Raw genomic sequence first — 25,867 nt, 5'->3', positions numbered from 1 at the left:
GATTTCTAGGTAGAGACACGAAGCATTATCCCTTACTGAATGGGGCCCGGATGCCAAACTCGCCATCTTCACATGCCCGGCCCCGATCCTCCCCAGCCAGCTTGGGAGTCACTTCACTTGTTGTCAGGTCCTGGAGTTCAGCCATGCCCCCCTCCCGTCCTCTCTCTCTCTTCTGCTTGTTGTGCATCAATTTGACCTGCACAAAGAGAAAATGGTTTGAGAGCGTTTGGGAGCAGGTGGTGCGCACATGCTGCCAGTTGACAGGCTACTATATGCCATGTGAAAGCTCGACCGCACCTCGACCACTAGGGGTCTCTGGCAGCACCCTCCAAAACAGTAAGCTCATACATACAGAAGGAATAAACAGGTGGAGGCGTGGCATCTGCTGCACTTGCCGGTGTCCACTATGCTAGATACACCCACCCCCTTTCACAATGACTAATGTGTGTGTGGCAGGGTTAGTGACCTGCGGTTGCCTCTGTACCTGCAGACTACATAAACTGCAGTATGACCTTGAGGCATCAGTGCTTCATGCTGAGATATCCTTCATGCACGGGCAGCACCGGTGGTAGCCTGTCCACGGAGGCCCATCACTCAGTTCCCACTCTGAGCTAAGTTTGAGCAGCAGAGGTTTCACTTACCCTGGCGATGCAGATGAGGTAATTTGTCCTTTTCCTACACTACAGGGCTGTCCTCTGATGTGCGCTGTTCTCACCCTGGCGACTGCCTCCCATGCAGGGTAGGTGAATCAGGTGGGCCTCCTCCTTTACTCCCTGGGGTACAGGACATCCCTCTTCTCCTCCACTGCATTCAGCAGCACCTCCAGGGATGTGTCACTAAACCTGGGTGCCGGTGCAGCTTGTTATCTGAGCCATTTCCTAGACCGCTGTTCGGATTCGGCAAGAGCAGCAGCTGTCCAGGCGTCTGTTAAATATGGCGCGGGATGCGACATCCTGCCAGCCCTGCTCTTAAAACAAGCCTCGGCAAACCCCCAGCTACATATTAATGAGCCCAATGTCACACGATTCTGCACAATTTCTCACTGGGGGCTCCACTGAGGGTAATATTCCCGTTTCCATCTCCCATCTCGGCACTTAGGCCCAGAGTGGAAAATCCCAGCCATTGTATTGAACAGCTTGTTAATTCTTCAGTCAGCTTTGATCAGCAATCCATAAACTTTGACCACCAAAAATTAATTCAATGTCTTACGCAATCTTTTAAAAAAATCCTCAGATGATTGACAATCCAAAATCACATGTTCACAAGTCGTGCAATGATTTTTGCATAGATGGCCCAGCCAAAACCCTGTCTGTGAATGAATTTTCAGAAGAAGGCTCCTTTGTTATGGCTGAGGAGGGAGATGGGAAGAATCAATGGAAGGGGCACCAGACATCCTACTTCAGATGGGCACAATGTCATCGGGAATGAGAAAATCAGGAGGACATCTCCAGTGTCACCTTAAAAAAATTAGGATTTTTATTTTCATTTCTCACACAAATATAAGTAGACACACAACAATTGCAAGGTCAGCAGTGGCCTATACAAGCTGCCTGCTTCCTCAAGATATGGTACAGCAGTAATTGAGCATGTTGTGAGGGCTCAGCACTGGCAATGCATATTTAAATTGGTTTCAACTATCAGTCAAAGTGGTATATCATGGGCACAGTTAGCTGAGCAGGATGACTTGAACACGAAAATGACAATGGCACTGTCTATAATAAACTATTCCCATTGATATGGCTCAGAGACCCTGTCAGAAAATATTCTAGTCATCTCTGAAGGTCAGTATAGAAACATTAGTGGAGTATTCCATGTGTCACAGTGTAAAAACTTGACATACTGGACAGGTTTCAACAAGAAACAGATAAACTTTATTACAGAGAGTTTTTCAGATGTTACCAGGTCCTTGACAAGAAGCCCTGCCCCCTAGATTACCCACACTTAGGGCTCATTGGTCAGAGCCTCCAAGAACAATCACGTGACCCCCCAACAGACAGTTGGGGGCCGGGGGTGGGCTCTACCTTCAGTTACTACATTTCCTCCTGCTTTAGTTTTTTTTACAGTTTCTATTTACAGAGAACATTTGAATAGCCAACAACATATACATATATACAATAAAGGTGATTAAAGATCAAGTCTCTGAGGTGCTTTCCTTATTTGGTTAGAGCGGCAAAGCTCTACCACAGGATCAACATGATCAGGAACTGCAGCACTAGATACATCATTGGAAGGTGGCAGTTCAGGGTTTGGCAACTCCACAGAGATATGGTGGATCTGTCACCTCACGAATTAATGGCTCAACGTTAATCACAGGCAGAATAGCCTTCAGGCACAGGTTGTTGGAATGTCTCTCTATCCCAAAGATGGTCCACATGTTTTTGAACAATTCAGTCTTCCACTTCCACCTGGAAGGACAAGGGACCAGTTTCTGAAATAATAGTTGCAGGAACCCAACAAGGTCCACTTCCAAAATTCTACATGAAAACTGTGTCTCCTACAATGAATCTGTGAGCTTTGCTATGAATATCATGATTCAATTTTTGATTAGTCTGATTCCTCTCTACCTTCCCCTCTAAGTTTGGAAACATCAGGCTTAATCTTGTATGTAGGTAGTGTTTCATCAATAATTCAGACAGTGTTGAAACCGCAGTTGAATGAGGCATCATAATTGAGAAGAAAGTGGGAAAGTCAAGTTTCTAGAGTACCTTCTGATAACCTCTTCATTCTAGATTTGAAAGTTTGCACAGCTCTCTCAGCTAAACTATTTGATGAAGGATGAGATGAGGCTGCTTTAATATATGTCTGATTCCTTTTAAACTCATGAAACTCTGAAACTCTGCACCAGTGAAGACTGTACCATTATCAGAAATGATGACTTCCGTTAGGCTGTGTATACCAAAACAATGACGCAGCTTTTCAATAGTTGTGCTATATGTCAGTGATCTGACTTCATATACATCCAACTATTTAGAATGTGCACCTACCATCAATAAAAACATGGGGCAGAATTTTCTTTCTACCAGGCGGGTGGGCCCGGTCCAATCTCCGGCAGGCAGGGAGCCGATCCCTGCCGGAGAAGCGGGCCCCGCTGTCATTTTAAGTGGGCGGGCGAATTAAGGCCTGCCCAGCGTGATTTCTGGCGGGAAGCGCTATACACTTCCTGTGCAGACGGGGTGGGGGGGTGGGGGTGGGGTGGTGCGGAGAGGGATTCCCCAAATGTGAGAGTGCACTCTTTCACGCATGCACACAAAAGAGCGCACATCTCCCTGAGGCTAAGTGCTGCCTCAGGGAGATCGCTGACAGTTGCAAAAACATTAAAAATAGAAAAACAAAAATCCTCAGCATGTCCTCCTCATGTGACATGAGATGGGACATGTTCATTAATTATACTAAAACTTTATTAAACTTTTTAAATCTCTACATGAAACCTCATCCCGCCGGTGGATGAGGTTTCATGTTTTTTCTAGTTCCCGCCGGGGCTCCTGGCCTGTCTGTCAACCTTAAGGTTGGATGGGCAGGTCGTTTAATTGTTTTAATGATCCTGTCAATGGCCTCAATTGGCCATTGACAATGTTGGCGAGACCACAGCTGATTTTGCTGCGGGCCTGCCTTCCTGAACATTTAAATGGGGCGGGATGACATTGGGGGTTCTGCCCCCTGCTTGCTGATGGCAAAATTCAGCCCACGGTACCTAAGAATGGCCCTATTAAATTCAATATGCAGTCTAACCCTGGGTCAACCAAGCCACTCCCATGGATGCAGTAGAGCTGCTCTTCTGTTGTTGCTGACAATGGAGACAGTACTTGACCATATTTTCAATGTCACTGTCAGTGCATGGCCACCAGACATAGCTTCGCACAAGCATTTTCATCTTTGATATGCCTGGATGCACACTGTGAAGCTCTGTCAACAGTGGTTCTCTTCCTTGCAAAGGGATGACAACTCTTGATCACTACAACAAAATTCCATCTTGACAACTTAACTCTTTTTTGAGAATGGAACGTCTCATCCCTTCAGACACAGATGAATTTGACTACCCTCACAATACAAGGTCTCTGACTTCTGCCAAAATTGGATCTCTGTTTGTCCAATTTGCTTCGCATACACAGGTGAAGAATCCAAGAAATTCAGTACAAACACAACTTCTTGTGGCACTGGAGCATGAACAATTCTACCTGGTAACGGGAGACAACTGAGTGCATCTGCATTTGCAATATACAAGCCAGGATGGTGCATAAAGGTATACTCATAGGCAGATAATATCAAGGCCCAACATTGTATTCTTGCTGATGCTATTGGTGGAATGGCCTTATCTTCACTGAATAAACCCATTAATGGTTTAAGGCCTGACACAATGTCAAATTTTCTTTTTTCCTAAGATTTGATGTACTCACGTTCACAAGGCGAGGTGCAGTGTCAGAGCTATTTTACCCTAGCCGTCAAATGTAATGACTTGACGTGCCAGACAGGTTTCAACAAGAAACAGATAAATTTTATTACCGAGAGCTTTTCAGATGTTACATGCTCAAACCAAGTCCTCGACAAGGAGACCCACCCCACCCCCGATTACATGCACTTAGTGTTCATTGGTCGTAGCCTCCAAGAACAATCACATAACCCCGATAGACAGTAGGAGAGGCTATACCTTTAGTTACAACACACAGCAACCAATGTAACACTAATTCCCACTCAGATGATGCTTAAGAAAATCCTGTGGTGGTATTTTACTTCAAGCATTGTTCACACTTATTCAGCAATGATGATTTGTAGTGAAGTTAACTGGATTTTTCAAAAATGTTAACAGACGTTATTTTAAACTTTATTGAAAGCCTGTTAAATAAAAAGGAAATCACTTTTACATGCTAGTCCTTTCCTTCAGAATGCTAGAAAATGGATAGAATTTTAGGGGAAAATGTAAAATATCCTTGGGACATGTTTTACCCTGTGGGTGTGTATTTGTTTAATGTCTACATATGGGAGATAGCGGGCAATTTCCACTCATTTCTTGATGTTGTCCCTTCAGGTAAACTATACAAAATAATGTTGGCAAAATTCAGAGATTGTTTAAAAATTCTAAAAGTCAGCTGTAAAGCATTGTGATAAGTGGTCATGAATCGCGATGTGTATCATATGAACATACACATAAGCATATGAATCAGGAAGAGTAGGCCACTCAGCCCTTCAAGCCTGCTCTGCCATTCAATGAGATCATGGCCGATCTGATTGTAACCTCAACTCCAACCTCCCATCTATTCTTGATAACCTTTCTCACACCTTGCTCATCAAGGATCTATCTAACTCTGCCTCCACTGCTTTTTGAGGAAGACCATTCCAAAGACACACCACCCTCAGAAAAAATTTCTCCTCATCTCTGTCCTAAATGGGTAACCCAATATTTTTAAACAGTGACCCCTCGTGCTTGATTTTCCCACAAGAGGAAACATCCTTTCCACATCTACCCTGTCAAGACTCCTCAGGATCTTATGTTTCAGTCAAGTTGCCTCTTGCTCTTCTAAAGTCCAGCAGATACAAGTCTAGCCTGTCCATTCTTTCTTCATAAGACAACCCGCCCAATCCAGGTGTTAGTTTAGTAAAACTTCTGTGAAGTGCTTCCAACACATTTATATCCTTCTTTAACTAAGGAGACCAGTACTGTACAAAGTACTCTAGATGTGGTCTCACCAATGCCCTGCATAACTGAAGCAGGGGATTACTGTTCCTAGAATTTAGCATTTATAGTAGAAATCTAGCCCTAGGGAACGTATAGTTAATAAGGAGTCAATAAGCTGTTATTAAATTTAAATTAATTTATTAAATAGTTATAGAAATGGCAGTTGCTGGGATGAAGTGCTTCACCTGTGGGATGTGGGAAATCTGTGACGCTTCAAGTGTCCCGGACAACTACATCTGCAGGAAGTGTACCCAATTGCAACTCCTCACACACCGCATGGATCGGTTGAAGCAGCAGTTGGATGCACTTAGGAACATTCAGGTGGCGGAAAGTGTCATCGACAGTTTTACAGATGTGGTCACACCCAAGGTACAGACAAATAGATGGGTGACCGCTAGAAGGGGCAGGCAGTCAGTGCAGAAATCCCCTATGGCTGTCCCCCTCTCTAACAGGTATACCATTTTGGATACTGTTGGGGGAGATGGCCTATCAGGGGAAAACAATAGCAGTAGCCAGAGCAGTGGCACCACGGCTGGCTCTGTTGTTCAGCAGGGGGGGGGTCAAAGCACAGAAGAGCAATTGTCATAGGGAACTCTATATTCAGGGGCTCAGATAGGTTTCTGTGGTCATGAAAGAAACACCAGGATGGTATATTGCCTCCCTGGTGCCAGGGTTCAGGATGTCTCTGATTGGGTATGGGACATTCTGAAGGGGGAGGGAGAATAGCCAGAGGTCGTGGTACACATTGGTACTAATGACATAGGCAGGAAGAGTGACGAGGTCCTGCAGCGGGAGTTCAGGGAGTTAGGCATAAAGTTAAAAAATAGGACCTCTAGGGTTGTAATCTCAGGATTACTCCCTGTGCATGTGCCAGTGAGGCTAGAAATAGGAAGATAGTGCAGCTAAACACGTGGCTGAACAGATGGTGTAGGAGGGAGGGTTTCCGATATCTGGATCATTGGGATCTCTTCCGGGGCAGGTGGGACTTGTATAAGAAGGACGGGTGCATCTAAACAGGAGGGGCACCGATATCCTGGCTGCAAGGTTTGTTAGTGTCACTCGGGAGGGTTTAAACTAGTATGGCAGGGGGGTGGGAACCAGAGCAATAGGTCAGCAGGTGAAATAAATGACTGGGAACCAGTGAATATGGCCAGTAGGACTAAAAGGAAGGGCAGTCAGGGAGAAATTCCTGAACACAGTGGGACTGGGGGTCTGAAATGCATTTGTTTCAATGCGAGAAGTATAACAGGCAAGGCAAATAAGCTTAGAACTTCGATTAGTACTTGGGACTATGATGTTATTGCTATTACAGAGACTTAGTTGAAGGATGGACAGGATTGGCAGATAAAAGTTCCAGGATTTAGATGTTTCAGGCAGGATAGAGAGGGATGTAGAAGAAGTGGGGGAGTTGCACTGCTGGTTAAGGGGAATATCACAGCTCTATGACAGGAGAACACCTTGGTGGGCTCATGCAGTGAGGCATTATGGGTAGAGCTCCGGAATAAGAAGGATGCAGTCACAATGTTGGAGGTTTACTATTGGCCTCCCAATTGCCGGTGGGAGATTGAGGAACAGTTATGTAGGCAGATTTTGGAAAGATGTAAAAGCAATAGGGTTGTTGTCATGGGTGATTTTAACTTTCCCTATATGCACTGGGAATCACTTAGTGCTAGGGGTTTGCATGGTGCAGAATTTGTAAGGTGCATCCAGGAGGACTTCCTGAGACAATATGTAGATAGCCCAACTAGGGAAGGGGCAATACTGGACCTGGTATTAGGGAATGAACCCGGCCACATGGTCGAAATTTCAGTAGGGGAGTGTTTCAGGAAAATTCAGTAAGTTTCAAGGTACTGGTGGATAAGGATAACAGGAGTCCTCGGGTTAAGGTGCTTAATTGAGGGAAGGCTAATTATAACAATATTGGGCAGGAACTGAGGAATCTAGACTGGAGGCGGATGTTTGAGGGCAAATCAACAACTGATATGTGGAGGGCTTTCAAACATCAGTTGATAAGAATTCAGGACTGGCATGTTCCTGCTAGGATGAAGAATAAGTATGGCAAGTTTCAGGAACATTGGATAACGAAGGATATTGTGAGATTAGTCAAAATGAAAAGGGAAGCATTCATAAGGGCTAGAAGGCTGGGAACAGATGAAGCCCGTGGAGAGTATAATGAAAGTAGGAAGAAGCTTAAGCAAGGAGTCAAAAGGGCTAAAAGGGGTCATGAAAAGTCATTGGCAACCAGGATTAAGGAAAATCCCAAGGCCTTTTATACATATGTAAAAAGCAAGAGGGTAGCCAGGGAAAGGGTAGGCCCACTCAGGGACAGAGGTGGGAATCTGTGTGTGGAGCCAGAAGAAATTGGAGAGATACTAAATGAGTACTTCTCATCAGTATTCACCAAAAAGAAAGACTTAGCAGTTGATTTGTCTAGGAAAGAGTGTGTAGATAGCCTGAATCATGTTGAGATCAAAAAAGAGGAGGAGTTAGGCGTCTTGAAGAATATTAAGGTGGATAAGTCCCCAGGGCCAGATGGGATCTACCCCAGAGTACTGAGGGAGGCAAGGGAGGAGATTGCTGGGGCCTTGACAGAAATCTTTGCATCCTCACTGGCTACGGGTGAGGCCCCAGAGGACTGGAGAATGGCCAATGTTGTTCCATTGTTTATGAAGGGTAGCAGGGATAATCCAGGAAATTACAGGCCTTACGTCAGTGGTAGGGAAATTATTGGAGAAGATTCTTTGTGACAGGATTTATTACCATTTGGAAGCAAATGGGCTTATTAGTGAGAGGCAGCATGGTTTTGTGAAGGGGAGGTCATGTCTCACTAACTTGATCGAGTTTTTCGAGGAAGTGACAAAGATGATCGATGATGGAAGGGCAGTGGATGTTATCTACATGGATTTCAGTAAGGCCTTTGACAAGGTCCCTCATGGCAGACCGGTACAGTCATACGAAATCAGATGTGAGCTGACAAGATGGATACAGAATTGGCTTGGTCATAGAAGACAGAGGGTAGCAGTGGAAGGGTACTTTTCTGAATGGAGAGCTGTGACTAGTGGTGTTCTGCAGGGATCAATGCTGGGACCTTTGCTGTTTGTAGTATACATAAATGATTTGAAGGAAAATGTAACTGGGCTAATTTAGTAAATTTGCAGATGACACTAAGGTTGGAGGAGTTGCAGATAGTGAAGAGCATTGTCAAAGGATACAACAGGATATAGATCGGTTGGAGACTTGGGCAGAGAAATGGCAGATGGGGTTTAATCCGGACAAATGCGAGGTAATGTAGTTTGGAAGGTCTAACACAGGTAGGAATTATACAATAAATGGCAGAACCCTTTAGTGCATCGACGGGCAGAGGGATCTGGGTGTACAGGTCCACAGGTCACTGAAAGTGGCAATGCAGGTGGATAAGGTAGTCAGGAAGGCACATGGCATGCTTGCCTTCATTGGCAGGGGTATTGAGTATAAAAGCTGGGAAGTCATGCTGCAGCTGTATAGAACCTCGGTGAGGTAACACTTGGAATATTGCGTGCAATTCTGGTCACCACATTACCAGAAGGATATGGAGGCATTGGAGAGGGTTCAGAGGAGGTTTACCAGGATACTGCCTGGTCTGGAGGTTATTAGCTATGAGGAGAGGTTGGAGAAACTCGGATTGTTCTCACTAGAGCGACGGAGATTGAGGGGCGACTTGATAGAAGTTTACAAAATTATGAGTGGCATGGACAGAGTAGATAGTCAGAAGCTTTTTCCCAGGGTGGAAGAGTCAATTACTAGGGGACATAGATTTAAGGTGAGAGGAGAAAACTTTAGAGGAGATGTGCGGGGCAAGTTTTTTTACACAGAGGGTAGTGAGTGTCTGGAATTTGCTGCCAGAGGAGGTGGTGGAAGCAGATACAATAGTGGTGTTTAAGAGGCAGCTTGAGAAATACATGAATAGGATGGGAATAGAGGGATACAGACCTCCGAAGTGCAAAATGTTTTAGTTTGACAGGTAATATGATCGGTGCAGGCTTGGAGGGCTGAAGGGCCTGTTTCTGTGCTGTACTTTTCTTTGTTCTTTTTTCATAACCTCCCTACTTTTGTATTCAGTAGTGAATCATAATGAAACCATTGGTTCCCTAAAACACGACAATTTTATCTGCAACATTTGAGACTAATCATTTGTCTAAAAGATTCTGAACTACCACACATTCTATTCAAAAGTGGTTGTTGTGTTCATGCAAAAACAAACCAATTGAGAAATGGCTGGTTGGTTTGTTCCTCCCCTCAGTGGAGTGGAAAGAGATATTAAATCACGACAACACTCAACTCCAACAATTCTGCAAGGTTATACCTGTCAGTCGGTGAATCAGATCCACCACTATTCGTCCATTGAACAATAAAAACAAATCAATGCATAATTGAACCTGTGGCCTTCCCAGTTTCTGGTACCTAGTGTCAGGAAATGAAAGGTAATTCAGCTATACTGAAGACGGGATTGCAAACATCAGATAATAACATGGAAACACTATCTGCTTTCTTCTTACGTCCACATGACTACCACACCGGATCTTTTTCTGTTCTCTTCTAACCTTTCCTCAGTACTCAAGCACTCAATGAGCAATTCACTATTGGAACATATGGTGATCCACATCCCTGAGCCAGGAATCCCCTATGGCTATGATCTCTCTGTAATATGCCAATTGCATATTTATTCTAGCGATCTTCATGGGTTTTCTAGCTTCATCTTCTTCTGTGATGTTTTGTTGTTCTGCATTATTAGACAGTGGCTGTGAGGCTATGGAATGCATTACCAGATATAGTGCTTGAAAGAGAAACTGTGTCAACATTTAGGAAGAGGTTAGTTTGGTGGTTGAAGCCGTGTGGGCTAAAGGGATATATGAAAAGGGTGGGTGCATGGAATTAAGACTACTGTCTCTGTAGAAGATAAAGCCCAAATCACAATGTTTGGGCTCAGTAGTCTGTTTCTGTATTGTAATTTCTGTGTTGTTCTGTAAAACTGTTTGTTAATATAATCTCTTGGGCAGCTTTATAGATTGCGTTACCTATTTGCTACTTTTGCCAACTTAATCCATTCAGTGTCCCTGTTTTCTTGGTTCACTGTTGTTTCCATTTCATGGAAATCATGTCCCTGGTTCTACTGATCTCCAGCTCTAAACCACTGTCAATGTCTAACAGTAGCTGGCTATTTCCCAGACTCGTGGGGACTCACTTAGAGTCTAGTTTCCTTGCTTGATAATCCTCTAATTTCATCTCTCCTTCTCCCCATTTCCTTAAATTTTTTGGTCAAGAGATAATTGGTGTATCTCTTCCACTATACCTAGTTTTCTCACTCATAACCATTTCTCACTAAACATATGTCATAGCTACTATCCTTAATTCCATTTCTCTCAACTGCCCTCCACAATTACTTCACTCAGGTGGCCCTTTTTAAGTTTTATTTTTCTAAGATGCTTACTTTATATGTACATAAATCAATTTTATCTCCCAAGAGATTTTCATGTCAAATTTCAGACTGTCCTGATCAGATCAAGACTTTAAATGTAGATTTTAAGATATGCAAAATACTTTCTTACAGAGTAATTAAGAGTTACTTCCAGGTATTTTGTTCTTTGTACTGTTACTGAATTCTTTAGCCGTAGTACAATGTTATAGGATTTTTCTGGCATATTAAACAATATTAGCCACTTAAAGCAATCTACCTTCAATTCAGTGATCATTAACACCAGCCACACACAAAAACAATGCAGTGTTATAATAGAGTTCAGCTCCGTAAGGATTAGAGACTCTTTCACAATTTGTATTCCAGGTTACATTTTAGTCATAAAAAAAGAAAATGCTTGGAACACTCAGGTGCCTGCAACTGTGGAAAGAGAAAGATTAGTTTACCGTTACAGGTTAATAACCTTTTCTTACAATTGCCATGTGGGAGAGAAGAGCAAAAATTCTTAAAATGGGCATCCCTGGAAGAGAAGCGGCAGTGAATTAAACAAGAAAACAAAACCAAAAAAAAAAACGGTTCTGCTTGAAGATCTTTGACCTGGAATGTTAACTCTGTCTTTCATTCTAATCTGCTGAATGTTTCCAACATATTCAGTCATTATTTCAGATTCTGGTATCAACACTGTTTTTGAAACATTTCAGTCATATTTACCATAACCTTTCTATTTTCCCTCTATTTCTGATGCATGTTATAATTGTAACATACATCTCCCTGCATCATTCTCTTAACACGTATGCATAATAGATTAATAGATTCCTATTTATATGCATTCCAATTGCGGTTACAGAAACTTTGAATCAGTGAAAGCTTAGATTTCATCCTGGGGTTAAAATCCAAAATAAAATGAAGTGCAAATATTTCATAATGTATACCCATTTATAGCCAGATATCTGCATCACCAGGGTATAAGGGTCCAATGTCTTTGTCTTTTGCCAATTAGGCTTTGCAAGAACAATCATTAAGCTTGTTATTTATTGCAAAATGATCCTTTAGCATGGCAACAGGGTTGTATTTTGTGAACATGTGTTGGATAATTTCAAAACCAGCCAACCACTTTAACCGGAGGCAGATCTGTCAAACTAAATTGAAGTATTTTAATTCCCCATCAACTGTTGAGTGTAAATCTCTTCTCCATTATCTTTACACCAACTGTAATTATGCTACTAAACCCAACTGATGGATGATTATATAAAGTTTTGCAATCAGCTAGAGATTGTCTGTACATCCACTTGTTTGCTCGCTCCAGTTTGATATATCACATCTGAATGTTGAATATAAAATTTTAATCTGAGCTAATCCCCACTGGGTTACTCCAAATTAATTATTAATCATTCAAAGACTAGCCCAATTCAGATCCTTCAGACTTTCCATTTTTATGATAACTTTGTAGCTTCCTTTTTAAGCTATTGAGCCCTCTGTGATTCAGAGCCAATTTGCAGTAGCTACATGGAGGGAAATGCATGGCATAATAACAGCAATTGCAAAAACAATTTGGTTAACCTAGAATTTATTATAATCTGAACAAATACTTTCAAAAGATAAATTTACTGGCAGCAATGACATCTACCAAATACAGTAAAACAAATGTTAATTTTGCTCTCTCCATACTGAACCATTAATCTGCAGCCACCCTCTTCAGCTGTATTTCTCAACTCAAGTAAACTTTCAAATACCTTTTCCTCACTGCAGGGCTGGAAACTGTACTCTCTCCCCTTCCACCCCCCCACCCACCCCCCTCAACTCTCCCCCCTCCTCTTCTCCTGCAATCGTGTTTAGGAATTTTGCCTCTCCAATTAAATACCAAAATCAATTTACCCATTCTGAGATTGAGAAAATGTTGCTCTTATAGGAACTATTCTAATCAGTTTTTGTTACCTAAAATGACCTGCTCTGAAATTATGAAGCAGAATTCAGGAACTGTACAGAATCCTGATGACCCAATAGTGAACGGAAAATAGGAAAACATTTGTATTTTCTTTAATTGACATCAATTATGCAAGGAAGTATGAAATACACATGACTCTTTATTGAATCTGACACAAAGGTTTTCTGAAGGATTTATTTTCCTTAATGTTATTTTGTAATTTATTTTTCCCTCTTTTACTAAATCCATTCTTTCATGGTGAATGGCTGTTTTGCATCTTTCTTCGCAGTGCATTGATTGGTGAGGCAGTCAGCATGACCACTTGACAATTAATCAAGGCCCAATCTGTTTGACCACAATCCGTTTTCTCTTTCAATAACTTCAGACCAATTGGATAGGTAAAGTTGGAAATGAATGTGCTCCCTCCATGAGTATTTGTTTAGAAATTAATGTTCTGTGTCCTTGGGCTCCACTTATGCTACAAGATTGAGAATTGGAAGAAAACACAATATTAATACATTTTACCTTGTGTTTGGTTTCAGGTCCCCCAGTTAATGTCACATGCAATATATTTATCAACAGTTTTGGCTCAATAGCAGAAACTACCATGGTAAGTGCTCCTTAAATCCTTAGAATAACAAATATGTGAGTTTTTATATTTAATTAGTAGAATAGAACTTGATAAACTCAGGTTTCAGTGATGTTCTTTTGCTATGCAGTAAAACCATAGCATAGGTTTTGTACATATTAGAGGTAAGATTTTCTAAGGGTGAGTGAATGCTGACAATTTAAATTTAATTACTTAACACAGAAGATGGTGAACGCGTGGGAACAGCTTGCCTAGAAATTCAATGGAGACTGAATGTCAATAAATTCAAGAGGATTTGTAGTTTCTGTCAATAGAAACAATTGAAAATTGCAAGGAATTAAATACAAAACAAACATAAAATGCTGAAAATCTGAAATATTAACAGAAACTGTTGGAAACATCCAGAAGATCAAGTAGCATCAATGGGGAGAGAAACAAATCAATGATTAAGTCCTTTGTCAGAAATGGTCAGAAATTAAGTATATTTGCTATGTCTTGAATGCTAGAACTGGCAGGAGGGTACTTTCTAGTCCTTTGCATTCCTATGCAAATGAACCGCTAATTAAATTGTGAAAACTCACAGCTTCGCAGAATGTGCTTTCTGATAATTTAATTGCATTGCTGCTTTGTTAATTACATTCCCATTCCATCAGCCCTCTGCCCCCACTGCAGTGCCAAGGAATTACCTGAGATTTGCCCAACATTGTGTAAACAGGCCTGTGCCTGTAGTAGCCAGAGACTTTTCACAGCAACAAGACAGAGGTGAGGGTGTTTACAGCATCTCAGCTATCACCCATCCCCCTCATCATTCCCCACCCCACTGTGCAGAGGATTCTGAAGATTGCTGTGACAAGGGTCCACCTTATACTGAAGCTCAGTAGGGCAGGCTAAAGACCGTGCAGGAAAATTTAACATTTGGAGGAAAAGTCCAACTAGAACAATTCAAAGTACTGATTGCTTTCTGGCTGCCGTACTCCGGCAACAACCAAATGGCCCAATCTTGGCAGCTCGGAGGACCTACAGACCTAAGAGCTGTCAAAATTGAAAATCCACATTTTATTCAGACAGAATACGAGTGATTTGAGGAGAAAAAAAACTGTTTGAATGTGCCGTGCATTTGTGTGTTTGGCAGCAGTTTGCAGGTCAGCTGGTCCAACAGAGTATTTCTTCTTTTCATCCAATTAATCCTTTCAAGTGATTATAGCTTTTGATCTCTACATGTAAAAGGAAATTGTGATGTGAGGGTAATTCTAGCAGCTGGATGATGAGCAATGTACTTGCTTGATGCTCTTGTTCCTAGGCATGCCTAAAGCAGAACATAGTGACAGAGCGTGTGATGAATCCTCCAAGATTTGTCGCTGTTTTCCTACTCAACCACAGGCAGAGAAAAATCTCAAGGTTTCCTGTCTCATTAGTTATGTTGTCTTTGTATTTTTTGGAAGATGGCATCTTTCCAGCACATTTTGGATTCAAAGGCAATAACTCTGTGCAGATTTTATTAACAGTTTGCCTTCAGATTGTGTGACTAATCCTAAAATGTGCAAAGTTTTATTGCCATAACAAATTCAAAGCTGCAAGGCTTGATGAAACTAAGATAATTTTTTTTAACCTTACAGCTGCGTTACCCATATATATTGTTTTCAAAGATGAAATGGTCAGTGGTAATCTAACAAGTGTTTCCTTTGGAAGCTTGTATTCCTTTGCTTTCACTTCAGGTGTAGGTTCATGAATTATTTTTTTTTATGATATAGCTTTCCAGGAAACATAAATCTTTAAAGATTATTTTTGTTATCGCCATCTTTAATTTCATTACATTGAATGTTTGTCTCCTTTCTCACACCACTTACTACCCAGTGTCATAGAATTACCTACAATGGCCTGTGAATTTCAGTCCTCCCTAATTGGATATTGCCTTCGAGTTTATGGGATATCGCCTTCAAGTTTAATGAGACTTCTGTTTCAATGAGCTTGACTCCAACAGTACCTACAAATGCAAGAAAAGCTCTAACTTCAATTGGAACACTGGCTTTATCAAGTCTATCAGAACAGGAGAACAAATGTAATGATGTATCTTGTCTCATTGCCCACTAGAATCATACTCATTTACTAAATTTCATACAATTTAATCATGTGAAAGCTTCTTAAAATAACACACATTTTTCAACCAGCACTCTTCCTGTATGAAGATTTTTAAAAAGTAGTACAAATGCATTAAAGATGGACAGTTTAATTCGAGGAATCCTTGAACTAAATGTACTTAAAGAATAATTTAAATTGGGATAGAAATAGGATTAAGCCCACTTTGTTGCCTGAAATAACTGTGCACCAGAAGCTACAAACCAAAGGTTTGTCCCAGTTAGTGCTTCAAATCGCATCAGCATATTTCCACTGAGCTGTGGATGTCGATCTAGCCTCCAGCGGCATCTTGCTGCTTCAAGGATGACTAGCTTGGTTTGACTGCCTCACAAGCAGCAGCCCTCTGGTAATTCCATGGAGGTGGGGGGAAGGTTGGGTAATGCTGCAAAGTCAGAGAAAAGAACTGCTGCTGCCCCTTGGCTCCACACGACGATTAATTTGAAAGAGAGAACTTAGTTTTAAGTACTTTTGGTTAGGTCTCTAAAGCACCTAAAAAAATACTAAATGGAAACTGCAATGGCACATAGCTACTGTTTGTAGTATTATCTAAGCCTCTCCATTACAGTTAATACCTTTAAAAGTAAATGCTACTAATCTGAGTGAATTTAAAATTTGCATTTGTTAGAATAAATAACTGCACCACCTAATGGTGGTCTCAGTTAATCTCATTTAACCTTGACATTATGACCTCGATTTTATCCCCTCCTACAGGGGCAGGAAGGGGCCAGGCAAACGGTTAAAATCCTGAAATTCAAAATCCTGCCTCCAGCTTGATGATGTTCCCAACTGCAAAAATATTAACAGTCTGCTCCGTCCAATCAAATTTCTGCAAGAGGTTCTAATGAGGTATTAGACCCCTCATTGTGAGGCTTGTTAGGGTTAGAGATAATGCCCCATGTTTACATCTAGCAAGGGCCCATGCTTGCAGCAGGTCTCAATTTCTGGCCTTATCTGCAATTTTTTTCCTGGGTGCAGAAATTTAGCATGATCCAAGTGGCATTGATTGACACAATGAACATGACTAAAGTAACATAAGCCTAGAATATTAGAGGGCATATACATTTCTGCATTGCCTTGTTCATGTACATCCATTCCAATGACTTCCATTGTGTTGTTATTTTGATGTTTTATGACCAACCCCTAGTTGAAGCATGTATGCAACAGATCTAGCCACCAGGAAACCCTGAATGTCATCTGACATGGGATGTATCACGCGTATCCTTGGGATGCAAGACAGCACCAAGAAATTGGGTGCTTGCTGTCCTCCATCCTGCACCCAAAGAAAAATTGCAGCAACATCCAGTTTCTCCCCAGTTAAATTGTGGATTGATCAGCCAGGTATCGCAAAGTGTGTTAACTTGATTCAAGTGTTTAAAAAGTAAATGGATAAATTCTCATTTCAATGAGAAGTTGAGCTATGCCTAACAAAATATATACTATTTTTTAGAAATCATTTAAACAGAAGTACGAAAAAAACACAAATGATGCAGACTGTACTTGCAATCATCTGACACTCAATTTTGTTGTTTTAATAACTTTCTGTATTTGTATTCAGAAAGCATGACTGTCATTGATCTGTTAAATTACAAATGATGAAAACCTATGTCCCAACAAAAAAATGTTAACCAAAAATAAGCGAACTTAGCTTAACAATAACCTGCTCACTGACGCCCAGTTTGGGTTCCGCCAGGGTCACTCTGCCCCGACCTCATCACAGCCTTGGTTTAAACATGGACAAAAGAGCTGATCTCCCGAGGTGAGGTGAGAGTGACTGCCCTTGACATCAAGGCAGCATTTGACCGAGTGTGGCATCAAGGAGCCCTAGCAAAACTGGAGTCAATGGGAATCAGAAGGAAAACCCTCCACTGTTTGGAGTCATACCTAACAAAAAGGAAGATGGTTGTGGTTGCTGGGGGTTAGTCATTTCAGTTCAAGGACATCATTGTACGAGTTCCTCAGGGTAGTGTCCTTGGCCCAACCATCTTCAGCTGCTTCAATGACCTTCCTTCCATCATAAGGTAAGAAGTAAGGATTTTTGCTGAAGATTGCACAATAATCAGCACCATTCACGACTCCTCAGATACTGAGACAGCCCATGTCCAAATGCAGCAAGACCTGAACAATATCCAGGCCAAGGCTGACAAGTGGCAAGTAACATTTGTGCCACACGTGCCAGGCAATGACCATCTCCAACAAGACAGAATCTAACCATCTTCCCTTGACATTCAACGGCATTACCATCGCTGAATTCCCCATTATCAACATCCTGGGAGTTACCATTGAACAGAAACTGAATTGGACTAGCCATACAAATACTGTGGCTACAAGAGGAGGTCAAAGGCTAGGAATCCTGTGATGAGTAACTCACCTCCTGACTCCGTCAAAGCCTATCTACCACCTACAAGGCACATGTCAGGAGTGCGATGAAATACTCCCCACTTGCCTGGATGAGTGCAGCTTCAGCAACACTCAAGAAGCTTGACACCATCCAGGACAAAGCAATCCACTTGATTGGCACCACATCCACAAACATTTACTCCCTCCGCCACCAACGCACAGTAGCAGAATGTGTACCATGTGCAAGATGCACTGCAGGAATTCACCAAGGCTCCTTAGAAAGCACCTTCGAAGTCCATGAACGCTATCATAAGACCATAAGACATAGGAGCAGAAATTAGGCCAATCAGCCCATCGAGTCTGCTCCGCCATTCAATCGTGGCTGATAAGTTTCTCAACTCCATTCTCGCACCTTCTCCCCTTAACTTTGATCCCCTTACCAATCAAGAACTTTTCTATCTCGGTCTTAAATACACTCAATGACCTGGCCTCCACAGCCTTCTGTGGCAATGAATTCCATAGATTCACCATTCTCTGGCTAAAGAAGTTTCTTCTCATCTCTGTTCTAAAAGGTCTTCCCTTTACTTTGAGGCTGTGCCCTCAGGTCCTAGTCTCTCCTACTAATGGAAACATCTTCCCCACGTCCACTCTATCCAGGCCTTTCAATATTCTGTAAGTTTCAATCAGATCCCCCCTCATCCTTCTAAACTCCATCGAGTATAGACCCAGAGTCCTCAAACGTTCCTCATGTGTCAAGCCTTTCATTCCTGGGATCATTCTCGTGAACCTCCTCTGGACCCTCTCCAGGGCCAGCACATCCTTCCTGAGATACGGGGCCCAAAATTGCTCACAATATTCTAAATGTGGTCTGACCAGAGCCTTATAAAGCCTCAGCAGCACATCCCTGCTTTTATATTCTAGTCCTCTCGAAATAAATGCCAACATTGCATTTGCTTTCCTAAATACCGACTCAACCTGCAAATTAACCTTAAGAGAATCCTGGACTAGAACTCCCAAGTCCCTTTGCACTCCAGATTTCTGAATTCTCTCCCCATTTAGAAAATAGTCTATGCCTCTATTCTTCCTACCAAAGTGCATGACCTCACACTTCCCCACATTGTATTCCATCTGCCACTTCTTTACCCATTCTCCTAACCTGTCCAAATCCTTCTACAGCCTCCCCGCCTCCTCAATACTACCTGTCCCTCCACCTATCTTTGTATCATTTGCAAACTTTGCCAGGATGCCCTCAGTTCCTTCGTCTAGATCATTAATGTATGAAGTGAAAAGTTGTGGTCCCAACTCTGACCCCTGCGGAACTCCACTAGTCACCGGCCGCCATCCTGAGAAGGACCCCCTTATCCCCACTCTCTGCCTCCTGCCAGACAGCCAATCTTCTATCCATGCTAGTACCTTGCCTCTAACACCATGGGCTCTTATCTTACTGAGCAGCCTCCTGTGTGGCACCTTGTCAAAGGCCTTCTGGAAGTCCAAGTAGATAACATCCATTGGCTCTCCATTGTATAACCTATTTGTTACCTCCTCAAAGAATTCTAACAGATTTGACAGACGTGACCTCCCCTTGATGAAACCATGCTGACTTTGCCCGATTTTACCATGCACTTCCAAGTATTCTGAAATCTCATCCTTAATAATGGACTCTAAAATCTTACCAACGACTGAGATCAGGCTAATCAGCCTGTAATTTCCCGTCTTTTGCCTCACTCCCTTCTTAGACAGGGGGGTTACATTAGCGATTTTCCAGTCCTCTGGGACCCTCCCTGACTCCAGTGATTCCTGAAAGATCACCACTAACACCTCCACTGTCTCTTCAGCTATCTCCTTCAGTACTCTGGGGTGTAATCCATCTGGTCCAGGTGATTTATCCACCTTCAGACTTTTCAGTTCTCCTAGCAGCTTCTCCTTGGTAATGGCCATCATACTCACCTCTGCCCCCGACTCTCTTGAACTTAGTGGAAGACACGAGTGACATTCCCAATGAAGACTGACGCAAAGTACCTAATCAGTTCCTCTGCCATTTCTTTCTTCCCCACTACTACTTCTCCAGCGTCATTTTCCAGCGGCCCAATGTCTACTTTTGCCCCTCTCTTATCCTTTATATATCAAAAAAAACTCTTGCAATCTTCTTTTATATTACTGGCTAGTTTACGCTCATATTTAATCTTCTCCGTCCTTATTTCTTTAGTTGTCATCAGTTGGTCTTTGTAGGCTGCCCAATCCCCTGGTTTCCCACTGCTCTTCGCCGTATTGTATGCGTTCTCTTTAGCTTTTATGCTGTCCCTGACTTCCCTTGTCAGCCATGGTTGCCTCGTCCTCCCTTTAATATACTTCTTCTTCCTAGAGATGAATTTTTGCTGTGTCTCCCAAATTACTCCCAGAAACTCCTGCCATTGCTGTTCGACTGTCTTTCCTGCTCGGCTCATCTCCCAGTCAATTCTGGCCAGCTCCTCCTTCATGCCTCTGTAGTTGCCTTTATTCAACTGTAATACTGTTACATCTGATTCCAGCTTTTTCCTCTCAAATTGCAGGGTAAATTCTATCATATTATGGTCACTTCCTCCTAAGGGTTCCTTCACCTTAAGCTCCCTTATCAAATCTGCCTCATTACACATCACTAAATCTAAGAATTGCCTGTTCCCTAGTGGGCTCCACCACAAGCTGCTCCAAAAAGCCAACTCGTAGACATTCCACAAAATTCCTTTTCTTGGGATCCACTGCCAACTGGATTTTCCCAGTCTACCTGCATATTGAAATCCCCCATGATCACAGTAACCTTGCTTTTCTTACACACCTTTTCTATCTCCTGGTGTATCTTGTGCCTCACATCCTGACTACTGTTCGGAGGCCTGTACATAACTCCCATTATGGTTTTTTTTACCTTTGCGGTTCCTCAACTCTAAACACACAGATTCTACATCATCTGACCCTACATCAATTCTTGCTATCGATTTAATTTCATACCTTACTAACAAAGCAACCCCACCCCCACTGCCAACCTGCCTATCTTTTTGATAGGATATATATCCTTGGATATTTAGCTCCCAGTCCTGATCCCCTTGCAGCCTCTGTAATGCCCACTACATCAAACCTGCCAATTTCAATCTGCGCCACAAGCTCATTTACCTTATTTCGTATACTGCATGCATTCAGATACAACACCTTCAGTCCTGTATTTCCCATCCCCTTTCTCATTGTTGTCCCTTTATCTGATGTGCTTGAAGTTAGATTCCTAGCCCTTTCCAAACACGCTGTCCTATTTTGTGTTCTAAAGACTTTAATAGCCTCTCCTGGGCCTCTCCTTTCTTTTCAGTTTTTTCTTAATTTTCCATGAAGTTGAATCCACCCCCCCCAAACACTAACCTGCTGCTTTGTTTCCCATTAGTCATACTTCTTGGAGTTTTACCCTTCCCTCCCCTCCCCTCCCACTTTCTAGTTTAAAGTCCTGTTGACCACCCTTTTTACCCTTTTCGCTAGAACATTGGTCCCAGATTGGTTCAGGTGGAGACCGTCCCAATGGTATAGATCCCTCCTGTTCCAATACTGATGCCAGTGCCCCACGAAATGGAACCCCTCTTTCCCGCACCACTCCTTTAGCCATTTGTTTACTTCCCTTATTCTCGCGTCCCTATGCTAATTTGCAATCCGGAGATTATAACCCTTGAGGACCTGTTCTTTAATTTAGTTCCTAGTTCCTGATAATCCCCAAACAGGTCCTCTTTCCTAGTCTTACCTATGTTATTGTCCCAATGTGGACCACAACAACTGGATCCTCCCCCTCCCATATCCTTTCAAGCCGGTCAGAGATGTCTCTCACCTTGGCACCGGGCAGGCAACATACCATGCGGGACTCTTGACCCTGCTTACAAAGGATGCTATCAATTCCCCTAATTATAGAATCCCCTACAACTACCACTTGTCTTTTTGCTCCCCCCTCTTGAATGGCCTCCTGTGCCACGGTGCCATGGTCAGCTGGCTCATCCTCCCTACAGCCCTGTTCCTCATCCATACAGGGAGCAAGTACCTCGTACCTGTTGGAAAAGGTCAAGAGCTGAGTCTCCTCTGTTCCTGAACACAGGATCCCTCTACCTGCCTCACTTGCAGTCACACCCTGCTGACCCTGACCATTGATTGGACTTGAGGTACTTAATCTACCGGGTACGACCACCTCCTGTTACAAAGCGTCCAGGTAACCCTCCCCCTCCCGGATGTGTCACATCATCCGAAGCTCGGACTTCAGGTTATCAATTCTGAGCTGGAGTTCCTCCAGCAACCAAAACTTGCTGCAGATGTGGTCACTGCGGCTTGCAATGGGATCTGCCAGCTCCCACATCATACAGCTACAGCACATCACCTACTCAGCCATGTCTACTTAGATATTTAATTTATTAATTAGCTTTGCTGTGGTTTTTTTTTTCAAATTTGGTGCAGATTTCCTACCAACCAATCAGGTCGCAGCTTTCCTGTAACATCACTTTTTCAGTTTTGGCTTCAGTTACTCTGTGCCCTGAGGCCATCGCTCCGGTGCTCCTCCCTCCAAGTCTGCTCCCTAGAGACAAGGCCGCGAAGCCCCGAGGTAAGCTAGATTCATACTCACCGTTCTGGTGCTCCTCCCTCCAAGTCTGCTCCCTGGAGACAATGCCATGAATCCCCAAGGTAAGCTACATTTATACTCACTGCTCCGGTGCTTCTCCCTCAGAGTCTGCTCCCAGGATTTACTCACCATTCAGCTGCTTTTTCTTTAAAATCCATTTTCAGAAGAGTGTTCCTTGCAGGTCTGGTGCACTCCTGAAGGCACAGCCTCTTCCTCTCTCTCTTTGTTTTTAGGTTTGAGGAGGGAGGGATGGAAACACTACAGCAATGTAATGTTTGGGGCTACTCCATTCTTTGATAGTAGGTGCTCCTCGATTCCCTCCTGCGTTGTGGTGGGCTGCGATGACTTCTCCCAGAGTGCTTCAATCACTTCTCACCAGCGCCCTCTGTTGGATGCCCTTCCTCCTGTTGAGTGCAAGAGTCCTTCTCCTCGATTCCCTCCTGAGTTGCGGTGGCTGCGATGACTTCTCCCAGAATGCTTCAGTCACTTCTCACCAGTGTCCTCTGTTGGATCATCTAGAAGGACAAGGGCAGCAGATACATGGGAATACCACCACCTGGAATTTCCCCTCCAAGTCATTCACCATCCTGACTTGGAAATATATTGCCATTCTTTCAATGCCGCTGGGTCAAAATCCTGGAATTCCTCCTCAGCAGCACCACATGGACTGCAGAGGTTCAAGAAGGCAGCTCACCATCACCTTCTCAAGGGCAATTAGGGATGTGCAGTAAATGCTGGCCCAGTCAGCAAAGCCCACATCCCCTGAATGAATAAAAAAAAATTGAAGGGCTTAAATATACCATAAAAATTCTTCCAAGGCTATGGCCTAATCTCAATACTAAATTAACGTTCACAGATGTCTGCTGTTTGCAGTATTATTTAAGTCCTTCCATTATATTTACTACCTTTAAAAGTGAATGATACTGATCTGAGTGAATTTAAAATCAGCATGTTAAAAAAACAACTGCACTTAATGGCAGTCTCAGTGGAATCTCATTTGGGCTTGGCACTATGGATAAAATCTTCTATTCCAGAATCTAAGTCCTGTGGTGGGTGGGAGAGTTGGAGTGATTGTCACTGGGCGGTAGGACAGCTGAACACCCGCAAACTTCCGCTTTTCAGCTCATTAATTATGCAACTGTAAGGAATTCGATGAATCTTGTAGTGGGGCAGGCAGGAAGTCACCCACCCCGCTGTTACTTCATGTGGTCAAAGGTCTTGGCATTATATTTAATGGGTGCTCAGACAGCCATTTACTCACTGCAGGCGAGGAGCTTCACACTACTGCTCTAGAGTTCTTGCAGCCACAGCTCGTTCTGGAGAAGTTGGAAGATGTGAACAACCACTTCCCAGAGCATTGCTTTTTGTTCATTTCTAGAAAAGAGCACCACCTGCGATACACCCGTGGTTGGGCCAGTGCTTGCTGTTGCTGTAGACACTGTTTGCCAGCATCTTGACCTTCTTGAGGCCTCTTGCTGCTCAGCTCTTGCTCCTCCTGACCATGTGCCAACTCTCAATGGGACCTCTTCTCCTTATCAAGGCAGGGCTGCCTGCAGTCTGCATCATCAACACCTCAGTGGATCTGTGAATGAAATGGATGTGATAAATATAGGGAGCATATCCTTCACAGATTTCCCTCCATCTCAAAGTCAGCAGGTCAATGCTAAGTCCTGTGTCTGTGTGGCCTCAGCCTAGACATGGCATTCCCACCCCACCTCTTCCAGATGAAGGACACCCTGGAGGACCAGAGATGGGTGTTCCTCTCGTTCATACCTGACTGCACATGGAGACATTGCTCTTTGACCAGGGCGATGAGAGCCATGTGTGAGAAGCTTCCCTCTGACTATTCCGCTTTCCTCCATGACCCTCGAGACTGTATAGACAGATCAATATAGAAAGACTAATCACATGAGCCCTGTCAGCCATAACCATTCATCTGGGAGGATGGAGGTTTGGAATAGAAAGTTGATGACTGTCTGTCAGCTATTCCCCTTGGAGGCATCCACCTCCCTCCATCCCCCACTTCACCCCTTCCTCTGACTGCAGAAGATGGCAAGTGGCATAGGATGAATGGCAGCTGCATACCTTGTTGGGATCAAAATTTTATGAGACTCGTGAGCCAGGAACAAACCTCCTGCCATGCAGGCTTCACCACAGGGAAGAGAATACAACTAAGCATGGTTGACGACCAGTCACTTCATAATTATTAGGGTATCCTTTTAGTCAGCCACTTATGCTGACCTTGAACTCCACCCACCCGAAAAGACCCTCCAGACACTTTGAAGGATCTCACTAACTGACTAACTATGTGGTCAAGGTCCATTTGAGAAAAATGGTGCATATCACCTTCCAAACTCAGTCCACTACCTTCCACCCTCCCCTGGTCACCTACCAACTTTCCTCTCATCACCCTTTCCCCACCCAATATCACCATTCCTCTCCCTTCTGTCACCTTTGAACCTCACCCCATTAACCTGGACCCTTTAACAATCTACATCTACATGCTTTCCCCCCTTCAGAACTGGCACCCGTTACTGGCCCCATGCCGACCCTGACCCTGCCCCCCTCACTATCCGAGCCACCTGTTTAGTCTGCCTCTGTGATGATACCCCCACCCTCTCCCCTTCCCTCCCTTCCATGAAACCTTCACCTACCAAACTCTCACCTTGGACCTGCCTCCCTATGGCATCCCATTCCCTCCTCTGACTGTTCCCTCCTATTACCAGTACACTGAGTTTACCCCAACAACTCCACCATCAACACCACTGACCCTGCCCGCTCTTTCCTACCTCCAACCCCTTCCCGGTCCCTGCTTAGCCTGCCTCCCCTGTGCAGCCTTCGCTCCACCCCAACCACCGGCCCACAACATGCCAGGGGCAGGCCCAGCACACCGATGTGTAAAACGACATACGCTGACATCGGACATGCGTCCCAATGTCACCGCACGCCATTCAGACCTGCTGCTCGGCCAGCATGTGCCAGATGCGGCTGCACGTTCGCCAAACTGTCAAAGGCCTGTTAAGGCCATTAGAAAAACCAATTCCAATCATTAACAGGTCTGCCTGTCCAACCCTGTAATTGTCTAGATATAAAATCATATAATTTTTTGAAAGATAAGGCAAAAGGGAGGAGAACAAAAAGATTTA

The 25,867-nt window shown here is 43.4% G+C and overlaps 1 protein-coding gene across 1 annotated transcript in view; it reads left to right on the top strand.

Moving 5' to 3' along the window:
• Positions 1 to 25,867, top strand: part of glra1 (glycine receptor, alpha 1) — a 149,419-nt gene that overhangs the window by 34,972 nt on the left and 88,580 nt on the right. Inside the window, exon 3 of the mRNA XM_041193832.1 lies at positions 13,590 to 13,657. Within this exon, the coding sequence (XP_041049766.1) occupies positions 13,590 to 13,657 (68 nt within the window). The remainder of the gene's footprint in view (positions 1 to 13,589; positions 13,658 to 25,867) is intronic.

The sequence above is a fragment of the Carcharodon carcharias genome, chromosome 8 (assembly GCF_017639515.1).
Source record: "Carcharodon carcharias isolate sCarCar2 chromosome 8, sCarCar2.pri, whole genome shotgun sequence".
NCBI classification, from domain to species: Eukaryota; Metazoa; Chordata; class Chondrichthyes; order Lamniformes; family Lamnidae; genus Carcharodon; species Carcharodon carcharias.
The sequence above is the reverse complement of the archived record's forward strand: the minus strand, read 5'-3'. Positions and strand labels throughout refer to the sequence as shown.